At 48.5% G+C, this 25141-nt stretch overlaps 1 protein-coding gene across 1 annotated transcript in view; it reads left to right on the plus strand.

Annotated features, from left to right (window-relative positions):
* The window catches only part of FGF18 (fibroblast growth factor 18), a 74959-nt gene extending 53713 nt beyond the window's left edge, over positions 1–21246 (plus strand). Inside the window, exons 4-5 of the mRNA XM_076349859.1 lie at positions 767–873; positions 20389–21246. Of these exons, the coding sequence (XP_076205974.1) occupies positions 767–873; positions 20389–20655 (374 nt within the window). The 3' untranslated portion in view covers positions 20656–21246. The remainder of the gene's footprint in view (positions 1–766; positions 874–20388) is intronic.
* The last annotated feature ends 3895 nt before the right edge of the window (positions 21247–25141 follow it).

Consider the following 25141-nt stretch of genomic DNA (forward strand, 5'->3'; position numbering starts at 1 on the left):
TGCAGCAGAAATCTGTCCTCTACCATGGCTCCTGGCAATGCTGCAAACCCGCTCTGGCCTCAATAAACATGCGGGGCACTATGCGATTGCCCATATTTCTCCCAGCTAGAGCAGGAGTCACGGACCTGGACTGCCAGAAAGCAATTAGTGACCTCCTGGGAACATAGCTAGACACACAGAGGACATCTGCAGGGTGGGTGTTCATCAGACAGAACAAGCAGTGCCGAATTTCTGCCCTGCTAGCTGTTGCGGTGATCTTCAGGAGATCACTGCGATGTCTTGCACCACGAGCGTGTGGCTGGACCACTTCTGTGAAGCGTTTGAGGGCTGCTGGCTGTGGGGAAAGGATTTTCATTCTTGTCATGCTAATCTTTTATCTTCATGAGAAAAAAATCCATGTTCTTACCTTCCAAGAACCCTCCTGCAGCGTGAAGGAGAGCATTAGCATGGAGCTTTGTACTGCTGATGGGGTGGTGGGGTTGGTGTGGACTGATGGAGCACACACGTGTATATGCATGTTCTGTGCTAATCTGGCATTAAATCTGGAGCATCCGCACAGGATTCAGTGGAGACGTGTCAGACCTGCACCTGTGACCAAGCCTGGAGCTCAGCCCCTGGGTGGTTCCTTGGGTTGTTCCCTTGCAGAGCATCCCAGTGTGGTGTGGTTCAGGTAGAGGTAATGGGACAACGCGCTGATGAGCTTTGCATGCTCTGACTTAATGGGACCACAATTAGTAAATGCTTTTTTTTCTTCTTCCTTTACAAGCCCAGCTTCTAGTGGAAACAGACACTTTTGGCAGTCAAGTCCGGATCAAAGGGAAGGAGACAGACTTCTACCTTTGCATGAACAGGAAAGGCAAGCTAGTGGGGAAGGTAAGTGTTTCCTATTAATTCATTTGTAACATGAGTGTTACCTTTAGCAGCCTCCTCAGGGCTGTAATGATGTGTTCGAGCTTCGCCTGTCAGCCTCAAATGAAAAGCAGGACAGAGGGGATGTGGGGTTTGCAAGGCAGCCTGCGCCCTTCCGAGCCCTCCCCCGCGTCCATAAAACCAAGCTCTGCAGCCAGCCCTGGGGTTTTCTGATGATGCTTTGGGTGCGGATGGGTTTGCGCTTTACAGTGGCGTTAAATTGACGTGAGATGTCACCTCGGCATCCCAGTGTCGCGGCCGCCTCCACAATAACTTCGTTACTTGATCTTTCTTTGGAGTGAAATTCAAAATAAAAGGGCAAGTGGAGCACCGTGCGGGGAGGTTAGTGCTGGGGAGGTAGGCAACATAAGGCTCCTCTCCGTGGCGAGCCAGGGGATGGTGTGGCAGAGCTAATACTGGAATCCGAACATCGTACTGGGGCTGGGCCTCACGGTTCTAGCGTTACAGGAATATTTTATTACTTTGGATCCCCGCACAATGGAAGCATGTAACAAATTACAGCGTGTTCACCCATCTAGCTTAACTTCTTTGCTGAAGTCAAATTTTTTGTGTATTAACTTGTTTTTGTAACTTAGGCAGTTCTTCTGTATTGTTGGCGAATCTAGAAGCTTGCTAACCAGGCAGGAGCTTGCTCAAAGCTAAAATATCACCAAAAAAGAAATATAAAATAAAATATCTCAACCCTCAAAGGCCCCCTCCTCCACTGCCCGCACTTTGCTCCACCAGGAATTAAAATCTGGCATCCTTGTGGCTGTGAAAAAGGGAAGCTGAGTTTTGTTTTGAGTCAACACAGCAAAAGCCACACTCCCAAACAGAAACCAGAAACTGAATTGCTCTGATGAAACATTATTTACTTTTGTCATCCCGAGAGTGACACTTGTGGGACAAGTGCCTTCCCCGGAGGATCCCTCCTGCCACTTTTGTTTTCCTCGTGAGCAGTGCAGATGCTTCTGTCGAGACTAAGCCCAGATCTTTTCGGAGGCAGCCGCTAGCCGTGGCAGCCTGCCTGACCCACTGCGTTGGCGAAGCAGGCAGCATCCAGGACGCTGCTCGAAGTCGGTGGGGACTTGGAAATCGGTGCTCTGGGAGGATTGGACCAAAGCAGCTGGTTCTCTCTGCTTCCTGCACTTCTGCGGTGCAATTACTGCTCTGAATGAGACACCGTTGTTTGATCCTGGACAAGGACATTGGTTTTTTAACCGGACTTAGACCTCTCAGGATACACATGGATGCTTTTGAATATTGCACTGAGCACAAACCTGGCCTTTGATTTTTTTTGTGTGCCTAAATTTTCCGTCCTTTAAATGTGATAATAGCATTTTTCCCTGAAATGTTATAAGGATAATTTTGTTAATGTTTATGAGGTGCTGATACCACAGTAATGGAGACCTTAGAAGCATCCAAATTAGATGGGGGAAAATGAGCATGAAATCTTACCTTTTTCTTTAACAGACCTTACCGCAGGGTGGATCAGCAGTGGCACACGGTGCAACCCACATCCCTTCCTGGTCTGCGCTGGGTGTCCAGGACTGTCCTGGCAAAGTCAGAGGCTGTTTTTCAAAACGTGTAGTGTATTTTGGTGAGGTTCATCCCTTGATTTGGCCCATTGGGCACCAAGGCAGGACAGTTCTTTAGCTTGTCACCTTTCGTGCAGCGTAATGCTTTTGGTTTTTTTCTTGATGTCCTTTTCATAACGTTAAGATGGCAAATGGTTTGTTATAAAAAAACCCCACAAATCTATTCTTGTAAATATGAGCCTTCCCACCCCAGACTGCTGACGAGTTCATAAACTAGCCGACCTGAGCAGGAGGGGGTACGGAGCATGGCGTTTGGAAGGAAAATGTTCCAGACGCGTCGCCCATATTAACAGCTTCTCATGAGCAAAAAAAAGAAAATAATAGCGTGTCTTCTTGATACCAAAGAGTGTGGTTTTAATTAGTATCATAGTTTCAGCTCTTTTTGTGGCAAGAGTTTGAGGGAATGCTTTTTAGCTTGAATGCTCTAAACAGCTAGTAAACCCCAAGGAAAACATTAGATAAAAGTTACGCCTGGGCTTATACAAATATTTAAGTTCAGTCTGGGGGTGCAGGGGAATGAAACCCATAAACTGATTGTTTCACAGTCACCCCGGTATGTTCCTTTGGCAAGAGAGGAGCCATGGGACCAAACCGGGTCTTTTTCTCTGCTCATTTCCTATTGCCTTACACTGCATAATCCCTAACAATACCAGCATATGCCATCTGGCTTTGTTCTCCTCCTCAGTCAGCAGTTTTGGGTCCCCCCCCGAGTTGAAAACCTGCTTTGAATTTAGTCCTTTTTGTTTCCCATAATCACCTACAAAGGGTATTACAGACCGGAGCAGGTTGCTGTTGTTCTCAGCTGGAACTGGTGATGGATGCAAGAGCTCCAGAGCTGGGGCTTGCTCCCCACCTCGCAGCCGGTTGTGTTGCAGGCCAACAAACTAACCCACAGGGCTGAGAAGAGCAACCTTTGCGTCTTTTCATTTATTTATCAGAAATTGCACCTCCGCCAGCTTTTCTGAGCGGAGGCCATCTGATGGAGCTTTCTCAGGAGCCCCAAACCTTGTTTTCCTCCTCGCTTGGTCATTACCCCGTGTGTGTTCACAGCCAACGTTGGCCAAAGGGCTCGGAGGTGTTTTGGGCAGGCTTCTAACTTTATTTATGTCACAGCATGCAACTGCTGAGGTCACTGACGCTCTACGTGCTGCTTATGAAAACTGGTGACAGGGCAGGTGTTGTACAGGGAGTGACTTTTCTGTTAAAGGTCCGGCACCGGGGGAAAACAAATTGGATCGTGTTTCATTGTTGATTCTTGGTGTTATGTTGAAGAAGGCCCAAGAAAGATTTCATTTTATTTTTTTCCTTCTGACCATATTTTTTTTGCCTGTGGGTTTTTGGTGCCTCTGTGTATACACATGTAGAAATTGTAGGTCCTGAGTTTTCTGATTTTGCTGAAGTTTTCCATGGACCACTGAACTTTATGGTTGAGTTATATTACAAGGAGAGAGACTGAAATGTGAAAACTCAGAACAGGAATACTAGGTGCTTTTCTTAAAAACTTTTTTGCCTTTTTTTATTATTACTGTTTATTTATCTCAGGCTTCTTACAAACACGGGGGAGAAGGGGACTCTGAAAGGTTCGGCTCTCCTTCCAAGGAGAGGCGCAATGTGACTTCTCCACTTGTGACAAGGCACAACATGACTGGTCACCTCGAACTCAAGAACTCTGAATATTTGCAATAATTCAGTGTTAGGGGTGAAGAGGAGCTAATGGTCTCTTTGGAGAAGCTTTGAGTTTGTAAATGTGGTTCTCCTGGGGAGTCCTTCTGTGGTTTTTCTCTCTGCCCCAGTTTCTCTTATCTTGTGCATTGAGATAAGGACGTCAGTAAAGTGGGGACTTCATGTTTGTAAAAGGCTGTCAAAGATAAGTCTTTTAAGTCTCCGGAGCAAGGAATAGCAGCCTGGGGTGTGAGCAGGTGGCTGTTAATTAGCTTGGCCACCTCTAACTGTTCTGGCAGCGCCTGTCCTTACAGCAAATTTGTGCTATCTAGAATTGCAGGACACTGCGGAGATTTCCTTTCCCTGCCCCGTCCCAGTCCCCTCATCAGGAGATCATTTGCCAAGAGGTCGGCGATCTCTGTGAAGCTTAAACTGGATCTGTCGGCACCGTTACAAGATGACCAAAGCCTTGCCCCTTCCTTTAGGCACTGCTAAGGCTAGTGGCTGGTACGTGGCGATCAGAGCATCTCCTAATGCCCAGGCACTGTTGCCAGGGAATTTCCCATGGTTCTCCAGCAGCCACCCATGGGACCATGCAGTCTGGTCGGCACTAGTTATAGCAGGTTATAGCTCAGGTTATAGCAGGTATCCGTAACGGGAGTGTTCTGCACTCCCAACTATAAAGGGAGAGGAGAGAATAGGCCTGTTTTTCTGAGCTGACCAAGGGCAGAGGAGAATGGACCTTGGCTTCCTGCAAAGCTGCCGCGTGGGAGGAGAAGCTGCTTATTGCAGACCGTGGCAAGGGAGACATCAGTTTTCAGAGCAAGATATAGATGCAGGGAAGGTAAGTAATGACTGGAAGGAACCCAGAAGATTTTAGAAGAATGGGCAAAGAGCTAAGCACATCTTCGATTTGCTCCAGAAATTTCTTCAGAAGATGCTGCAAGCAATCCCACTGATGTTCTTCCATGGCATTAGGTGGATTATGTCTTTTCCAGCTCCAGCAGCAATATTGTCCCCTGTTGGTTCTCTCTATTGTTCTCTGTTGGTTTCATTTTGGGAACAGCTCCATCTCTCAGTGCGTTAAGTCACTCCTTGAGCTCTTCCAGGAAGGAGAAGCAGGTGGTGGGTGGGTGCTGGAGCCATCTCCTCAGGGTGGGATGGGACTCAGAGTGCAGGTGGAGTTGGGACAGCGTGGCGACTGTCAGTTGTGTGCTGCGCTCCCGTGTGATGCTGCTCCGCATAATGTGGCTGTAATCTTGACACTGCGAGTCTGCAGGAAACTCCTGCACCACTGTAAATGGGGGCGAGTCCTTCTTCTGAGATAGGATGTGGGTACGGAGAAAACTCCAGAAATAGGGGCAGAGTTAGAAAAGTGATAGTCAGATTGGGGTCTATCACAGGTATCATCCCTGCCAGCTCTACAGAAAGTGAGAGCAGTAAAGTTGTACCCCAAGAAGTCCCTGCTCATTACATCAGTTCAGCTCCTTCTAAGAATTCAAGCCTGAGAGCGTGCGATGCTATAAAATAGGTGTTTTCCCACCAAATCCACATGCTGACTTGCACCATCTCTCCTTGGGTTTTCTTTCAAAAACCCTCAGTGACCTGGTACACACACGCTCTCAGAAAATCATTATGGTATATATGCATTATTTTTGAAAAAGCATTGAAATGAGTTTAGTTTTATTTCTCCTTTCTCTATGCTTGATGTGAACAGTGGGAAAAAGCTGTTGATTGAAAGGTAGGACCCCCCTGGCTGGTCGGGATGGCTGAAGCATTGCTTCAGCTCGATGACAGGTAACTCAGGTGCTTTCTGGGGAGAGCTTTGCTGACGCCGTGTCTGTAGCGCTGAAGCCCTCCCGGCGCTCACAAAGCACAGACGAGCAGTGCTGAGCTTGTGCCCTTGAGTATGGTCCAGCTCCTGAAGAAAAGCTCTGCCAGCCAAAGCGTGTCTGTGCCAGGAGCGCATCATCTGCGCCAGGGGCTGGAGGTGACACGGCTCTGCTGGCCACCATCACCTCTCCCCCACCCCTGACCATCACCGCTGTGCTGATACCACTTACAGCATAGACCTACCTCTGAGACGTAAGATTTTTTTCTGGTGTGATAACTGCTTTCCAAGCCAATATATTTCTTAATGTTACCAGAAAGTTGCTAATACCATATGGCAAGGCTCTCTGTATTTTTGCAGGACAACAAACAAATTGTTGCTGGATGCCAGACTGCTCTGGCAGAGCTTTATCACTGATGCCTGCCAGCAGTAGCCTTTAGGGGATAGTAATAATTTGGGGTTGTTTACATTACAGCTTTAAAATAGGGGTTTTCTTGAAGCATGTGTGTGTTTAGTCAGGAAAGTTGGCTAAAAAAACTCTTGAGAGCATCAAAGAGTGAAGGCGCTCGCTACGGCCCATGCATGCGGTCTTGGCCCTTTATAATACCTCTGGCCTTACAGGAGAAGGAGCATGTTGTGTTACAGGAGCTCCAGGTGGTTCAGTGGGAGCCACCCTTTGTAGGACAAGGGGACTTACCTGGGTAGGAGACACCAGGTGGGTTCTCCAAAGCCTTATCAGTGTATCTGGACCAGCTTTGTCATCAGCTGACTTTGGTCAAGGCTGAGGTTGAGCTTTCTGGAAAAGCTACCCACCCTTGAAACACCGATGGTGGGAAATCAGTGCCTTGCTGTAAAGCCAGGGGTCTGTGTTAGCCTGAGGCAAGGAGAGTCAGGGGTGAGCTCCGAGCCCGATGCCCTTCGCGTGCCCAAATCCTGCATGGCATTTGGCCGTGAGTATTCCCCGGTGCCTGCCTGCGCCAGGGTCTGTCCCAACAGCCAAATGTGCTGCAAAGATGTCGGGAGGTGGCAAGGGCAGAGGGGCACTTAGGGGGTTGCAGTTTGAAACTTGGATGCAGTAGATGAGGTGTTTGCACTCCTCAGCTTGTATATTTAAAACCACGCCTAACTACATGTTGGATTTGGGGCAGAACTCTGAGTTTCACAAGGTTTTGATGCATATCCAGAATTTTTCCCAGAGTTGCACAGTATTCAGGTTGCTTGAAAGGGGCTTGTAAAACCTAACAATTTCTGGGGCTGAATGCTGAATTCGCAACAAAGACACGATCAGAACTAGTGGGGTGTCGGGTTTAATAGCGTGCGTTTTGCAGATCTCTCTGTGACATGTTCAGCCATAAACTATTCTGACTTGGCATCTCATGTGAAAGCAAACCTTGACATGGCTTTTGCTGGATCTCACTCAGATCTCATTTTGAACTGCAGTCTGGTTCTTCGTATAGGGTGGGATTGGTCCTTTTTTAAAGTGAACTGTTCCCAAGCTTTCGCTCCCCTGTGAGTTTGTTTTAGTTTAAGTCATCTAAATAAACGCCTTCAATGGAACCTGGAGCCGAGCAACCTTGGACCCTGTCATACTTCGAACATGGACCTGATCCGAAACCAGCCTCAAGTGTCCGAAAATCTTGAATCAGGGCCTGCAGGATTGCAAAGGTCTGAAAAGCAATGAGATGACAAAACCAGTTTTCTTTCGGTTGAGCCATTAGAATCTTCTGCATTCACCTAATCAGGCTTTTTCCTGCAACCAGTGGAAAAAAATTTGAATTATTGTTCTGAAAACTTAGAAGCTGAGATTCTCATGAAATTAAAAGCAGAAGTGGAAGCTAAAATCAGCAGTCACCCTCCTTCATTCTCAGCCCCCAAATACCGTGAGGTTTTTGGTAACACTGCAACCTTTCACAGCTGCTCCTTTCCCATTGCTGGGCGACCTGAAGCACCGCATTTAAACTTTTGTGGAAGCTGGTGGAATTTGTATCATCTGGTTCATTTGTTGCAGTTTCAAATCTTCACAGTGCTGGAAATGTGCCAGAAGCAATCCCCAAGGAGGGGTTGCTAGATAATACAGTAGGGATGTTGTTATCACGCAGTCTCAGGGTATGTGGACACAATAATTTGTCATGTTACTTCTCGGTAGGTGTGATGTGCTAAGAGCTGGCCAGACCCCATCGTGCACCTTCCCCGGGGGCTGCGATGGCTCTGCCCTGCGTTGTGAAGCTGTAGGCGGCACAGGGATGAGATGTCGCAGCCTGAGGTGGGTATGGTTGTGCTGGGTTTGCACACCCAGCGAGCAGGAGCCCTGCTGGAACGGCTCCTGCCCTTGAGCAGAGGCAGCCGTCAGATGCCGAGTGTTACCCGGCTTTTCCAGGAATCCTCGCTCTGGATGGCACAACCGTGTAATGATTCCCAAGAAGCCATTTATGGTTGAGCCCAATGAAACTACTTTCCAGTGTTTATTGCACTGAGGCTGCCTTGGCACAAAAATGGATAGGCTCCGATGCTGCAGTGGTTCCTTCAAAGTGACAGGAGTTTGTGCGAGCTCACTGGACCTTTGCAGCGTTAATATTTGCTGTGAGCAATGGGCCTTGTCCTGGTTCTGTATTTGTGACGATTTGTTTACAGCGGTGTTTTGCACAGAGGTTTCTCTGGAGGTGGGAAGGAGAGGGGAAAATGACGTGAATGCAGGTAATGAATTTTGTGGAAGAAGCTTAGAAGTTTTGTGGTGGAGTGGGATAGCAGGCAGCTGATCTTGGTGTTGCAGGGAGAGTAGAGGTCATTTTGAAGCTCTGTGTGCTCAGAAGAGGGAGAGCAGTTTGGTGGCTGCTGATAAACACTGAACGACTGCAAGGCTTGGGAAGGAGAGACGGGAGAGTTTGCAGAGAGAATGGGAAATGTTGGGGAACGCTGGCGGTGCTTGACCTCACGCATTGCACGAGAGGTTGAGGAGATGGAAGAAACATGTTTATATGGAGAAGATCCCTTTATTTCACAAATGGTTAAAGACTGCATCAATTCTTAACAGAGTCTGTGTGTGCACCTAAGCTTGGATGCCAAAGCCCTGAAGGCTATCTGAGCCAGAAGACTGTGGTATTCATGGCACTGAATGGAGAGAGAGGCTTATGCCACCATGTAGGCGTTTACCAACATCTTCCCTTTGCCGATCAGTTGTTAGTGCTGTGTGTACATCTTACCTGCATGGTCTGATGGGTTTAGGTCACAGGTTTCACTAATGGAGCACATTACTAAGCACATTTAAGCCCACACAGTGCTGCTGGGGTTGGATTTGTGTATAGCTGCTTTGCCAGGCAGAACATTCACAGTGTTGGTTGGACATCACCTAACGTCTTGTAAGAATAATGTGAATATTTAAGGTCTATGCTAAGTCCTTCTGTGCTACCTTCAGTTCTTGCAATCTTCTAAGCACCCTGGATGGATGCTGATCCTCTCAGGCTGAGCAAGGACAGGAGGCTTTGCTTTAAGCAAACTGTGGGTAAGAGGAGCTATGCGTGACATGAGCTGTGAATCCTGCGAGCAGGGCTTCCCTCGAGCGGGAACATCTGAGATGGGACTGGTGCTTAATACATCATTTCACAGGCCAGGCCAGGTGGTCAAGAGGTCCTCATAGTCACATTTTAGCCATATATGAACACCTCCAGTTACCTTAAGCTTCTCAGCACAGCCACAATGCTTTAAGTGTTTGCTCTAAAATAAAGCGAAAGGTCCCTTATCCTTTTATTTTAAAAAATAAATTTCTCCATGATATTGGTTTTATGCTAGGGAGTTGCAGTTGCTCAGCTGAGGATGTGAGCGTTGGCCTTTATCTCCAGGCTGTGTCTGGTCACCAGAGAGCTGTGTAACAGGTTTACAGATTTCTTGCGATTCCTCTTTAGCAAACTTCATATTTTCCTTTGGATATTCCTAAGAAGCACCAATTCTCTCTCAAATTGGAGTTTTGCAAAGTCAAGGTTCACATTGCAGACCAAGCTTATAAGCTTGACCTCTAAATCTTTTTCTTATCCCATGGCTGGAAGCTGTATATCCCCTTCCAGGGAAACACACCACCTTCTTGAAAGCTACATGATAATTTAGTTTAATTCTTTCTGTGTTCAAGGAGCAAGTGTCACCACAAAGCTGCTAACATCCTGTCCCCTGTGTTTCTTGGTGGCTGCAGCTGTGTGTCATGTTGGAATATTTCAGTTCCCTAAGGTTAAATGTTAATTAAAATTATTGAGAGGGGATCCCTGAGCCCTGGTCGTGCCTCACCCTGTTTGGGTGGCGAGGGTGTGCTGTATGCGTCTTGTGCTGACGCTTGTATCAGGTTGAATTTAACTGCTTTCCTCAGAGCATCTTATCTCCCAAGTGCAATTTTTGTTGGTCTTGAGCGTCTGTAAGATGAGGGTGATGTTTCCTCTAAATTTTACTTTGCAAATACACTGGTGTATTTAACTTGCAGCAAGCAACAAAGCAATGCAGCCTTGTCTTCCTCAACTGGATGCAGTTGAGATGCACATTCAGGTGGATCCTGCTCTTCAAGGACTGTTTCTACTTGCCTCTCAAATGGTTTTTGGAGAACAAGTGAGAACAGAGGCTAATTTTGAAGTGGAGAATAAAACCTATGCTCCAACAGCAGCAAAAGAGAGTCCATTTGATATGGCCATTACAATACATTTAAGGTCAAAGAAAAGTAGATCTTGCTTAAATAAATTTTTGTTCTTGACATTTTCTTACGTTGTCTTTTGGGTACTTAAAGATACTAGGTTTTCCTAAAGGAGGACAAGCCTCAAAAGCCTTGCATTTGTTGTATAAAGATGGAAGTTTGTCATTCACAGGCTGGAACAATTCTTGATGATCATTTTTATGGATGGCGCTTGATTTGATCATGGATTCCTCTTTTTTTCTTGGTAATATAATTTGATATGAAGAAAACTAATGCCATCTTGCAGACAATCAATGACCTTTCTTGGTCCTAAGTTCCACTGATTTAAACTTGCCCCAGGGAAACTGGTGTCACTACCAGGATGTCAGCTGAATGAGATTGCACTCATTTGAAATGATAACTTAAAAAGTCAGTGCGTATGTTTGTTTAATGTGTATAAACCTGGGCTTTCCAGACCTGTTATGGGGTCAGCAACTGTTACAGTCCCGTGTTCTTGCTCCACTCATTGTCTAGACCTGATGTTTTAAACAATTTTTTTTTAAATTTTCCTATCGTGGCGTAAGTCCCTATATAATGAATTTAAGCCGACACGAAATATGCTGCTGCTCGTAGTTGGCTTTGATAGACAGTTCAGGACTAGGCTCTGAGTCTTGGTGGAGCCTGAAAACGACTGCTCTAAAGGGAACCCCGGCAGTGCATTTAACCAAACAGGTTGTGCTTTGTACAACTGGGTAAAAACGCCTTCACAGCTCTTACCGTAGTTATCACTTAGAAGCATACATGCAACTGGATCAGGTAGGTGCGGGTAATGGTAGATGTCATAGATCTGCTCAGATGTCACATCTGAAACCTGCCTGTGGTTTCAGATCTCCTGAAGCAGTAGCTTCCTATTGCAGGAAACCCGCAGTTTTGACTTAAATTAAATTTTCTGAAATTTTCTACTGGTTTCATAGATTTCATTTAAAAAGTGATTGACTGTTCCTCATCATTAATAGTAAGTACGCATAGTTCTCTGCGATGCAGTTAGGAATTTCTACTAACCAAATGGACATCTTTCCAGATGAAGCCAGCCTAGTTTGCTCTAATTACGGATGTGTGCCGTCCTGCCGTACTGTTGGCAATAAATGTGCCTGTGGCAGAAGGAGCAGGTTAGGAGGCATGTCCTGGCGTAGCCACAGCCTTGCTGGGTTCATCCCTACAAACGCCCCTTTCATCTCTGTATCCTCCTGCTCATCCTGTGACAAAATGCTCTTCCAGGGCAGCGTGAGGGTTACTGAACAGATATTAGTTAGCAAAGTGGAATTTTTCAATGAAAGGTTAGAAGGAAAGAAAAATTTCAAACCCTACTCTTCCCTCCTTGGTTCTTGCAGCTTGTGCTGTGTCCGGCACAAACAGGGACAGGGCTCTGCGAAGCCTGTAGGTCCCATCCCACGCATGCAAGACCGTGCCCGTTTTTGCGTGCTCTCAGGAGAGACGGGATGTTCCCCCAGTGCATATGGGCAGGTGGGTGCAAAAACGGGCAACGCTGCTTTGAAACCGGGCCTCTGAAGGGAGGTGCACCCTTTCTTCGGAGAATCTGCTCCGCGTGGGTTTTGTATTACTTCCCCTGCTTCATGAATGCACTTAGATGTCCTGTATACATAATTAACCTCTCCGCTGCGCTGGCAGACACTTTTATTGAACTGCCCATCATGACTCCTAAGTATTTTCCTCGGAGGATTGTGCAGGTTCAGAGGCCAGAGAGCTGGAGGAAACGCACATGAAGCTGAGTAACTCTTGGCAGTTATAGATGCAGCTTCCCTGATTTACAGCCCGGTCTAGGAGCAAGAATGTGCATTTGGGTCAAGAGGTGTCTCTGTGGTGAAGATGCCTTGCCATAAATCCAGGATGCTGAACCTCAGGATGCTTATGATGGATCTGTCCTGATAACGCCTATAAAGTGCACGAGGCTGGCTGGGCCCGGCTTACCAGCAGCCAGAGCACTCAGATTTGCCATGCCGTGAGGGGGTAATATTTCCCACAGCATTGCTGGATCTAGCAGCTGCCATACCCACCTCGTTGTCACACTTTCTGACCTACCTTTAAAAGGCGTATGTGTGAAGGGGGAGAGGTGGCAGTGCTAAAAGCTGTGTCGTTAACATAGCTCCTGCCTTACCTTCTTCCACTCGGGATTTTCCAAGCCATGCGGAGTGAGTCTGAGCTCTGACTTTGAGCTGAGCTTGTGCAAAACCACAGAGAAGTAATATGCTTCCTGAAAATCATATGTCAGTAGGTACATGCTGTGTAAACAGCTCTGGGGCTTTATAGGGGGTATCAGTGGTGTTGGGTGCACCAGCCCTTGGGCCTCAGCTGGGGATGCTTCAGGAGTGGCTTACTGGGACTGCTGAGCCACACATCTACCGAAACCCCAAGCCTTCCCCGCTGTCACCGCTCCAAAATTTAGGAAATACAGGGCAGGATTTCTTCTGTAGAATGCAGTGTGTGAATCTAGCAGTGCCAGCGTTCGAGGGAAATTTTCAGCACGACTTTGAAATAATTGCTGAGCTCAGTGGGCGTGCCTCGCAGCTGGGGGTGGCGTGAGATCCAGCTCGGTGGGGGTACCACTGCTCGGGAACCCCCTGTGTCTGTCTGTCTGTTTGTCTGCGGAGCCGGGGGTGGGGATGCAGAAAGGGTCCATTTCAGAGTTTTTCCTTGCAAAAAAACCTAGGAGCGGTAGCGTTCCCTGCTCCAGGATTTTTGGGATGAAGGGGCTTGCGCAGAGGGAAGCGATCCTGCTTGTGTGGAGGGCTTGTATCTTCACAATTTGACTTTGAGCCTGGGGGGCTGAACTTGCAGAGAGGTGATAATTAGACAGGAGAGTCAACCCTGTCTCACTTGAAAGGATGAGTCTTGCTGCACCCTGTGCCAAGCCGGCATTCCTGGATCGTCACAGACGTGTTTCCTATGGTTTGGTGTTTGTTATTATTTGCAGCACATCACCAGCGCATTCAGTCGCCTTACCCAGAGAGCTTCTAATTGCGGCGGCGTTTGAGGCGGGGGGAAGTGTTTTAACATAAGCTTAGCTAACAACAGCTTAACACAGCATCACTCGTAGGGCTTAATTTGTGCCCTGATCTTTGCAAACAGAGAAACCTTTCAGTTTGGAGGCATCTCTCCCTGCACCGTGGTGTTACCCGAGCCGTTTGCACGACCTTATTGTTGCTGTAAAAGCTGAGTGAAGTTTGGATTTGCCGGTGCCCACTGAGCCAGATTTGTGAAGCATAAATGAGAAAACCTGCCCTGGCCTCCCTTTCCCATAAAAAGCTGCTCAGGTGGCTTAGTGTGGCAGGCTAATAGGGAGAAGGCGGAGGCGGCTGCTGCACCTGCTAATGCTTTGGCTCAGGCTGGTGGCACAGAGGCTGCCGCGAATTCCCCCTGAGCAGCAAGCTGTTAGTGGCAGTAATGCCTCGCTCGGAGGAGCGCTCCTGCTACGACAACAAAGAGCCCTTTGATCCTTTCCATTTGGAGAACTTAAAACGAGAAAGCCAAACTACAATAAGACCAAGTTGGGTCATAAAAAGGAGAGCAGGAGCACCAAAGCGCTCCAGAGTGTAATTGTAGAAGCAGCAAATGCTTTGGCACTTAATTCTGCTTTAGTGTCAGTTCAACATGTTTCACGTTTAATACCGGAGAGCCCATCGCCAAATGCTCTGCGCAAACATTCCGGTGCTGCTCCTTGGTAAACTCAGGGTACTCGGAGAGCCCCTGGCTCCAGCGCAGCTCCTTCAGCTCCGCTGCCTTCGGCTGAGCACCGGATGGAATTGGCCGGTGGTGTATGAACAGTCCCACGCTCGAGATATCCCCTTCCGGAGCGGGAGCCTTGAGCGGCTGCTGCCGCTCTAACCCTGCTTGGTAAAGGGGCTGGGACCGCTCAGGTCCACCACCTTGTCACTGGGCAGCGCCTTGCTGCGTCCGGGGCTGGTCCCCAGCTCTTGGCTACCGGAGATGCTCTGCCGGAGCCAGTGCTTCGTGCTGCCCGGGCTTTACCGGCACGGCTGTGCTTTCCCTGGCCTCTGCGCAGACCTGGGTGATGCTCGAGGGGTTTCTGTGGAAAGTGGTGTTTAGGTCAGGCTTTTTATAACATGTTTATCAGAAGTCTGGCTAACAGCTACTGCATCTTCCCACGGCTATTAGGGGTGTGTTTAAACAAAAAATGCTCTGAATTATTTCTATGCAAAGAACTGAGCTGCAAGTTGTCGCCTCTGCGGTGGCACGGCCTCGTCGCATGGCCAGGCAGCAGCTCCTGGGAGCAGAATCAGTGATTTGGGGATGGCTTGTCACAGGTACAAGGAGGTGCTGACTTGAAGAGAGCCCATGCCTTTCGCAGGAGCAGAGTTGTGCCTCTGCGACGGCTCTCACCCTGCTCTGAGCAGGGAGCTTGGCTGGAGATGTTGCCTGTGGGACGGTGGTGAGCAGAACGCGGGAGCAGCTTGTCCCCCGAGCACGTGTGGGACACCCCGGGGCCGCAAAGCCCTTGTGCCCGCCCTGCTCTGTGGGGCTGATGGGGATGGGGGGTGGGTGCGGGTCCTCCCCCCATCATGTGGCAGTGCCATCGCACCAGGCCACACGGTTCCTGCACAGCCCTGAGGCTTTCAAGAACTCTTCTTTATTTTAAAGAATCAGTTCAAAACATAAACCTCCATGTTTTGAAGGGCGAGCGCTCTGCAAGGTGCATCCTGACAGCTAAGTATGTATGAAATGTGGCTTGGCAGCATCTCCCGGCTGATGTCGGCGGCAGAGGGTGCAGCCCCGTATCGGCAGCAGGCGTTTGCACTAGGAGCTCCTGGGGAAGGGCAGGCAGGCGGCTGGAGCAGGGAGCGATGCTCGGCCAAAGCCGTCTCTCTTTTCTCTTCCATCCTCCTCTCTTTGGAGGAGCGAGGAGATAGGTAACAGACCTAAGGAGTGTTTTGCTGTCATTTAAATAGGGACATGATTAGACCTTAAGTGATGGGCACCTGGTGAAAACAAGGTGACACTTAAAAATTATTGAAAACCCTTATAAATTGCTTTTTCCCCCTAATAGATTACCATGGGTCCAGCTCTCCATGGTGTAGGTAACGTGTGCGAGTGATTTATTCTATTGGGGATTATAACAGATGCTGTAAAATCATCTTGTAAGTATTTGAAAATCATTTGTCTGTCTCTGATGTGTCTTAGCACGTACAGGAATGCTCTGTTTGGGGAAGTGAGGTCCTTATCCTGATTTATCTCAAGGTACTTGTAAATGTTACTGTAATTTCGTGTTATCAAATCATTTAGCTCTTCCTTTTCCAGAATGAAGTTATTTTATCTCATGCACCTTGTTTACTTCAAATTAGCCCTGAGGTTGGCCTGAAGTTGCACCTTATTATTCCTCCACCTCCTGTCTCCGTCTTAGGCTCTGTCGGCAAATTTGAAGGTATAAGTAAATACTTTTTTGTTATTAATAGAATAACTTCCCCCTCCTACACACACGTTTTCTTTTCATTCCACTCTTCGTTTTCCATGAGAAACTGACATTGCAGTACAAGCGGAAACCTCCAAAATTGCATGAAAATGCCTTAATTCTCCTAGCAACAAGGTCAGAGCTCAAATCCAGGACCTTTCCACGAGCGTGGGGGAAACGGCCCTTCCAATTACCTGCTCCCCCTGTGGTTCGGATCCGGTCGGTTCATCAGCACCTGGGTTTGGGTGGATTTGAAACTCAGCCATGGTATTGTTTAAAAATTCTCCATTCATTGGGGAAGGGTTTGTAGTGGGCTGAGCCCTGAGAAACCTGGGGCTGGTTTTATGGCTTCCCATTGAAACCTGGTGGAACCCCGTGGTGTCGACTGATTTCCCCCTTCCCCACTCATGTGGCTTTGATCAAACCCAGGGCTTGGAGAATGACCCCCCCCAGGAACTGGAACCACTGAGCTTTGCCCAGTTCTGCCGCTCATTAAAGCGTTTGTGAGCTTCCCACTGTAGATGATAACATTAGGACCTTTGTGCCTAGCCCGGCACAGAGATTGCCGGTCCGATGGCAGAGCTGGCTTTGCCCCCATATAGGGGGCATGTATAGGGAACACGGACCCTGGATTAGCATGTTTGATATAGAAGTTGCCGTGATCTCCCCACCCTCTTAATGGGACCTACCCATGGTAATGAAACCCTTTAGGCAGGATGGTGCATTAATGATTTTAGGGTAAACATCACATATTGTTGCACTGATTGAATTGAAGCTCTGCTAAAGGTATTAAGCCAGGGAGAGATGGCTGGTCCTGGAGGTTGGCGACGATGAAGCTTTTCTCCTGTTGTTGCCTGTGTGACGCCAGCTTGGGTTGTCGTGCCTGATGGTTCCCATCTCGCAGCTCCGTTTGTAGCTCGTACACGGTTATTTGGGGATCAGAGGTGCAGGGAAGCCTGAGCCAGCTCAGCCCGGGGGGGCTTCCCTCCTGTCCCACGATCCCTGCCCTTCCCACAAACTGCACCAAACGCTGCTGTGATTGTGCAGGACTTTTCAGGAAGGCTTTTCAGAAAGAGCAGGCCGACCTGGCCTTGGGGAAGGGGTGGTAAGCGTGCGGGGCTGTGTTCCTCACCCCAGCTGTCGTGCCCAGCGGAGCCCCTGAGCAGAGCCGCTGCAGCCTGGGACCGACCATCACTGCAGGTGCTGTGCTGGTCACGCTGCTGTGGCTTTCCTGCTCCCCCCAGGGACGGGATGGGTGAAATGGCTGAAGACCAAGAGGGTCTGATACTGTTTAGTTTGCGCGGAGAGAGTTTAATAGTAAGCATAGCAGTAAGCATAGGCCTGCAGTACTGAAACACTCATTACTTGACTTCAGTGGGGAGTTGGATTGGGCTAATACTATGATGGAAATCCTTCCTTTGGCTTTGCTGAGCATTAGATTAAGTCCTGTGTGATGCTCCATACTGCACTTACCCCTGTCCGGAATCCATAAAACACCCAGAGCTGAGACAACATCCAGGGCTGAACTGAGCCTGTATCTACTCCCTAATATCTTTTGATGCATAAAACAAAGTGCTGGTGCACACAACGATGCATGACGTTCTAGGTGCAGCACCAGTAACTCAGCAGTTAAAGGACAAAACATACTTTCTGGCAGAAGATTATGGGCAAGAAGAATTGCCTCTGTGCTGAACCTCTTAAAGATGTTGTGTGATGCTGCAACTCCCTCCGGTGCTGCGTGTGCTGTGTAAATTAGAGTCCTGAATCCAGCCCGAGATCCACGTGCTGCCGCGTTCAAAGTCCAGCTCTGGGTCTGTTAGTCTAGATCTCCAAGCTGAGCCAAACCCTGTGTGGCAGGTTGCCCCTGGCCGGATGGCAGGTGCCCACTAAAGCCGCTCTATCACTCCCCTCCTCAGCTGGACAGGGGAGAGAAAACACAAGGAAAGGCTCGTGGGTCGAGATAAGGACACGGAGAGATCACTCACCGATTACCGTCACGGGCAAAAACAGACTCGACTTGGGGAAACTAGTTTAATTTATTACCAATCAAATCAGAGCAGGGTAATGAGAAGTAAAAACTAAATCTTCCCCCCACCCCTCCCTTCTTCCCGGGCTTAACTTCACTCCCGATTTTCTCTACCTCCCTCCCACCAAGCAGCGCAGGGGGACGGGGAATGGGGGTTGCGGTCAGTCCATCACACGTTGTCTCTACCGCTCCTTCCTCCTCAGGGGGAGGACTCCTCACACTCTTCCCTGCTCCAGCGTGGGTCCTTCCCACGGGAGACAGTCCTCCATGAACTTCTCCAGTGTGAGTCCTTCCTACGGGCTGCAGTTCTTCACAAACTGCTCCAGCATGGGTCCTTCCCACGGGAGACAGTCCTCCATGAACTTCTCCAACGTGGGTCCTTTCCCGGGGGTGCAGTCCTTCTGGAACAGACTGCTCCAGCGTGGGTCCCTTCCACGGGTCCACAGGTCCTGCCAGCAGGAGCCTGCTCCAGCACGGGCTTCCCAGGGGGTCACAGCCTCCTTCGGGCACCCACCTGCTCTGGCGTGGGGTCCTTCACGGGCTGCAGGTGGATATCTGCTCCACCGTGGACCTCCATGGGCTGCAGGGGGACAGCCTGCCTCACCATGGTCTTCACCATGGGCTGCAGGGAATCTCTGCTCCGGCGCCTGGAGCACCTCCTTCCCCTCCTCCTTCCCTGACCTTGGTGTCTGCAGAGTTGTTTCTCTCACATATTCTCACTCCTCTCTCTGGCTGCTGTTGCTCTTGCGCAGCAGCTTTTCCCCTTCTTAAATAAGTTATCCCAGAGGCGCTACCACCATCGCTGATGGGCTCGGCCTTGGCCAGCGGCGGGTCCCTCTTGGAGCCGGCTGGCATTGGCTCTATGGGACATAGGGGAAGCTTCTAGCAGCTTCTCACAGAAGCCACCCCTGTAGCCCCCCTGGCTACCAAAACCTTGCCACGCAAACCCAATACACCCTATTTGCCAAAACCTCGAACCAGCGCGTGGTTGGGGAACTAGCATCCCGTGACAGTGACAGGGAGGTGGGTTTGCACTAGGCTGCATCAGGAAAGGAGTCCCAGCAGGGTGGGCGTTTTGCTGCAGGGTGGTTGGGGATCAACACTCATGCTCAGGAGGTTCTGACCTCTAGTTCTGCGTCTAATCCTGGTTCCCTCTGCGAGGAAGAATGTTGTTTAGGGACATGGTTTCCTAAGCCAGGTACTTGAGCTCTGGGTGGCTGCTTTTAGGCTGAGATTGAAAGGTGGGGAAAGGGGAAGGGCCGCGTCCCCTCTGCCACCAGGAACAAAACCCTCTTCCAAACAAAAAACAACCCTGAGAGAGCAGAGGTGTAAAATTGGGCACTTGCGTCACCCTCTCTGGCAGTGGAGCTGGGGTGGGCCTGGTGGCTAAGGACACTGCTGCCCCATAGTCCTCCAGCTGCCGCCGCATCGGGATGCCAGCGGGATGCCGGCCCGTCCCGGGAGCTGCTCCGGCGTGGGAACAGCCCTTTCCGCTGCTGATGTCGCTCAGGGACGCGAGTTGGAGCCAAGCCTGGGGTGTGCAATGCGGCTCCGAAATAACCGGTTGGATTCAGGGACTGGCATGGGGTCAGGGACCTTGATGCCTGCGGCACCCCTCCGGCTCATCCCCGGAGCTCCACGCATGGTTTATTTGCCAGGTGTCGTGCCCAGGATGCTGCCGGGGAGAGTTTTCAAAGCACTGGGAAGGCTTAGACTAAGGCTTGTAATGATTTTAGTGGGATTTGGGTAGTTATGGATGCGAGCCCATAAGGTATTTCGGAAAACATGCCAAAAGTGAGCGGTAGAAGTGGCAATGCTGTTGTTTGGCCCATATGAGATCCTGATTTTTTAATTTTTTCTGATTAAGTATGATGTTTCCCTGGCACGAGTTCGATTCATTCTCCTTTCCTAATGGAAAAAGCAAAGCTAAATGTCTTGCTTTGCTTGCAATTGAAGGGGCTGGACTGGATAAACTTAACTGTTGTCTTTGAAAAATCTTTCTCTCCTTGGATAGGAGTGTTTAAAAAAAATGAAATGATGACCTCATGCTTTCGTGCTTTTTTTTTAATTCATTTCTATTTCAGCTGATGTTTGTTACGGCTCCTATTAACGATGTTTGAACCAAAAACAAGGTCCAGATGTGATGATTTTATTTATGCCAAATTGGGTTTTGGTCACTGAGCTTGCATTTGGATAATGAATTTTTTCTTTTTTTTTTTTTTCCTTTTTCAGCCTGATGGCACCAGCAAGGAGTGTGTCTTCATTGAGAAAGTCCTAGAAAACAACTATACGGCACTGATGTCAGCAAAATATTCAGGCTGGTATGTTGGATTCACCAAAAAAGGGAGGCCACGGAAAGGGCCCAAGACCCGGGAAAATCAGCAAGATGTACATTTTATGAAGAGGTACCCAAAGGGGCAAGTGGAGATACAGAAACCTTTCAAGTACACAACAGTCACCAAGAGGACTAAGAGAATACGACCCACCAACCCCAGTTAAAAACAGACAAAAACAGTGTCACAATAATAAACCACAAAAAAAAAAAAAACTGCACCAGAGGAATATTTTTACATTAAAAATAAGGAAGAAGCTCTATTTTTGTACATTGTGTTTAAAAAAAAATAAAAATAAAAAAAAGTAATAAAAGACTAGATGGCAAACGCTGGGGAAAAGCTGTTAGGGATTTATTGTGACTTGAAAAACAAAATGAACTGCTCTATTTAAATTGACTTCTTGTTGTTGATGACACACAGGTGCTTATTTCGCTTTTTTGGAAAGGACAACTTTTCAAGCATATCCCCAGAGGAAAAAAAAAAAAGTAATTATTAAAAATAAATAAATAAAACCAAAGAAAACCAAAGTTCTTTCCCAAAGTTACTGAGACCCTGCCCCGAAAAGTGCCGGTTTTGCAGTAATCTATTTATTGTCTGCTGCACGCCGGCCCAAGACAAGATGGTGTGTGCCGCAGTGAGTGAGTTTCCGTGGAGTTCTCGACGCATCGATCTTCTGTAACCTTTCTGACGACATAAGGTGTCACGGCTCCGTGATCCTGCATTATGCTCAGTTCTGGAGAATGCTGCTAAATACATTCAAGTGACTACAAGATGACCTAGTACACCAATGATAAGGGAATATTTTAAAACCAGCTATATTATATATATTATATATATATAAGCTATTTATTTCACCTCTCTGTATATTGCAGTTCCATGAACCAAGTATTACTGCCTCAACAATTAAAAAAATTATTTAAAACACATGTACATATTTTTGCTGTTCACACTTCTTTCCTCTCCCTGAGTAGTGTTTTTTTAATGCATATTTATCTTTCATGTGAGGGCAGCAGGATATGTTCGGGGTGGTTTCCCCACTATAAACTTTATTGCTAATTCTGTAATTCCTCCTTTTCCTTAATACCGCCTTCCTCCTCCTCCCTCGTTGTTCCCACAAGGAAGAAATCTTGCGTGGGGTGACGACGGGCTGAGAGGGGGGAAATCCACGCTGGCATTTTTCAAGAGCAGGAGTTAAATTTGATACTTTTCAGTCCAACGAATATTTCCTAAGGCTTTGGCCAAGCAGAAGGTAAACTGGAAAATTAGCATCTGACTCAATTAACACGTACTTACGTGTGGCTTGTGTTTCCTTCACTGGAGGTTTTGAGAGGGGCTATTTGTTTCAGCTATTTAATTCAATATTGTATCTTTTAAAACTTGCCCTAGACCGACCAAATCCCTCTCCCCAGCCCTTTGGTGACTCGCTCTCCTCGTCAGTCCAGCCAGCTTTCCTCCCGGTTGTTCTGCATAGGACTTGGACAATATAAAGCCACAAAGGTGTGAATCTGCATATACAGACTGACCTGACCCACGCGGTGGGTTGGGTGAGACAGCATTAAACCGAGAGTGGGGAAAAAAGAAGGATGATGAAATAACTGACCTCAAATTTTAGCTGAAATGACAACTGAGCCCAAGTGAAGCTTTAAGGAGAAGCTCACTTGACCTTTTTCCTTCTCTCTGTGTGCAGACATTGCTACGCTCCCTGACTCCAGCCAGGGCTGAAAATGCTCAAAGCCACTAAGAAAGCTTTTTCTTGTTAATCAGAAGAACAACTCTCCCCAGAACAAGCTTTCTCAAGATAACTTTGAGAGCTGCAGCCAAATCCTGCAGATCAAAGCCGTTTGAGAGATGGTGCAGATAAGCATGCAAGCTTGAGGATGCTTATCTGAACCAATCTCCAAACCTCGCAAGCCTAGAGAAAAATGAACAGTGCTAAACAGGGTCACTTTGTGCTGCTCCACAAAAAGCTGGGCAGCCTTACAGGTGATGCCTTCACCCCAGCTAAGCACAGGTGGTCACTCGAGCAGCCCCTCTCCCAGTGAGTGTACTGGGAGCTGCTCTCCTGGCGCACCTGGAGACCAGCACGGAAGCGGGACCTGATGGCACAGTGGTGGAATTGGTTGGTGGGGGCTGGAAGGCTTTGCCAGCTTTGCCTTCAGATTGATTCATGTGGGAGAGATTCGGGGAAAGTTCAGAGGAGCGCTGGGGGTGGGGGATTGGGAGCGGCTCGAGATTTGCCGTGTTAGTGCCTTCAAGAGGAGAAACCCAGTTGATTTCCAGAGCGAGAAAGGATTTATGGGTGCCTTTTTTCTCCTTGAAATATATCCATGGCCCATGGCACTGATGGTTTCACTGTCAGAACGACAGGGGTTTTTTGCCATTGGGGAAATTCAAAGGGGTGGAGGTGGTAAATGCTGGAGAAGGCCGAGCAGAAGGGATCTCCTGTAAGGCCAAGAGCAACCAGGGAGGATCTGTTGCCAGTCCTGCAATGCCCACTGGGTTTGGAGACTGGCGTGTGGGAACTAGGGGCCATGCAATTGTCACTAGGGGCCTCTGGCACTTGGGTCATTGGTTTACAAGAATATTTACTGAACAGCAGTGATACAAGTTCCTTGGGCTGTGAAAAGTCAGTGTGGAGAGTAGGTATGGTGCTCACCTGGGTTAGGTGCCATCGGAGAGATTTGTTGGCTGAGAACAGTGTGCGTTGAGTATTTGTGTTTGAACATCTGCTCTTTAGGCTTTATTAGCAACACCAAAAGCAGGGGCAAAGCTGAGAAGAATTCACACCAGGTTCCCTTCGGAGCGCCTTCACATTGGGCAAAAGGGCTCTCTGGGAAGGAGACGTTCAAGAAATGAACAGAAATAGGGGAAATCCATCACATGCCCAGTGACGGACAGCCTTGTGCTTGCGGCCACTGCACCTGGGTTGTGCTTGGTGGTTAGGCCAGAGGTTGCAAGCGGTTGTCAACATCCCTGTTGGACAAGTCTCTCTACTGACCTCCAGACTAAAAAAGAAGCTTGTCTGCGGTGTTTAACATTTCTTCCTTTCAGAAAGTCTTTGGGCTCCCTGAATATGGTCTGAGATTTCCCGTGTAGGCTATTACATTTGATTTACTTTATAATTGAAAATTGTTAATGAGGATTTAATTACTATTGTGGAAATAACCTCAACAGCGAGGGGCGTAATGCTAGGCGATTGCTTGAAGCAACTGATGGCATTAATGTGTGTGGAGCTATGGGTGGGCACACTTTAAACAAATACACTGCTTAATGGGATTTAATAAAAACATATTGTAGCTACTGTTTCAGAAATACTGCTAGATTTGTAGCAATGTTTTCATAGCTGAGATCAGATAGTGGCACGCTCTGATAGCACCTTGGTTGGCTTTGTCATGAAGCTGGGCACAGGCACCGCCGGGCATGCCGAAATGCGAGTCCATCCCAGGAGGGAAGCTTTGTAGGTCCAGGGAAGTTTCTTGTCAATACTTTGAGTGTGTTGCACAAACAAGACCGCTGTTTGGTGAGACCTTCTGGGTGGTGGGTCTCCCACGCTGTTCCTGCGATGGTGAAGGGTTGGCAGTCAAAGCTCAGCTGGGCTCTGCATCTGGTCCAAGTAGGACAAACCTTTCATCATGGCGTTGTCATGACCTGCATGGGGCTCACCACTGGCTGAGAAGACAAAGAGTGTCCTGGTCCTTGTGCAAGGTGTCTTCCAGCTCACCAGGGACCTTTCCTGGACCACAGAGCTGTCAGCGAGTGGGAGTGGTTGACCAAGTTGCAGCTGGAGCCCCAAAGCTCGTGTGGTCTTTCTTGCTCGTCAGCCAGTAGTTTTGTTCTGCCTCTGCCTTGTTGATGCAAACACAGGTGCCATTGCAGGCTCTGCGCCGCAAAGCTGGGCGGTTGCTGCACCGTTTGAGCCTGATCTGCCCCTCTTGCCAACAGCTGGCTTTTGGCAACGTGTCTTTCAGGAGCACGAGCATGTGAAACTTGGTGCTCGTTTTCTTGGTCTGTCCTTGCAGTCTTGTTTAGCTCAGAATCACCTCTGTAGCACCGGTTCACAGGCTCAGTTAGAGATGAGCTTTTTGCAAATGTGAAGCAGCAGGGAAGCCTATTCCAGGAGCACGCTCGCAGTTTTAGCTGTGCCCTTCTGCAAGCGGGGGATTATTGCACCTGCCCAAAGGTGCAGCCAACCTATGCAGAGGGATCGATCCCTTCAGCTACATCACCTCTTACATGCCAGCGTGTATCGTATCTGTACAATTAATATTAGCTTTTGGGAGTGTAGCTGATACACCCCTCCAATAAATGTCACAAGGTGAAGCAAGGTGAGGAAGAAGCAATCGGGACAAAAATCATGGAGTCTGGGGAAGGGATGCTGTCCTAATGCTCAGTGAGGAGAAGTTAAGACCAAGTTTTTATGTCCATGACTTCTGCAGTTAAGGCCATAGCCTAAAAGAGCTGGACGCTGTAGTGCCCGTGAACCCGGTGTGTCTGTAGGGAGCACATGGGAGCAGAGCTTGGGGAGGAGCCTGGAAAGCACCGCAAGGCCTGAGCTTGGCTCACCCCTGCCGGCTGCACTGCCTCCAATCATCTTGGTCTTTGCAATAGCTTATTTACCTTGGCTCGCGGAAACACGGCAAGGTGGAAGTTAG

Source organism: Aptenodytes patagonicus, chromosome 12 (genome assembly GCF_965638725.1).
Source record: "Aptenodytes patagonicus chromosome 12, bAptPat1.pri.cur, whole genome shotgun sequence".
Taxonomy (NCBI): domain Eukaryota; kingdom Metazoa; phylum Chordata; class Aves; order Sphenisciformes; family Spheniscidae; genus Aptenodytes; species Aptenodytes patagonicus.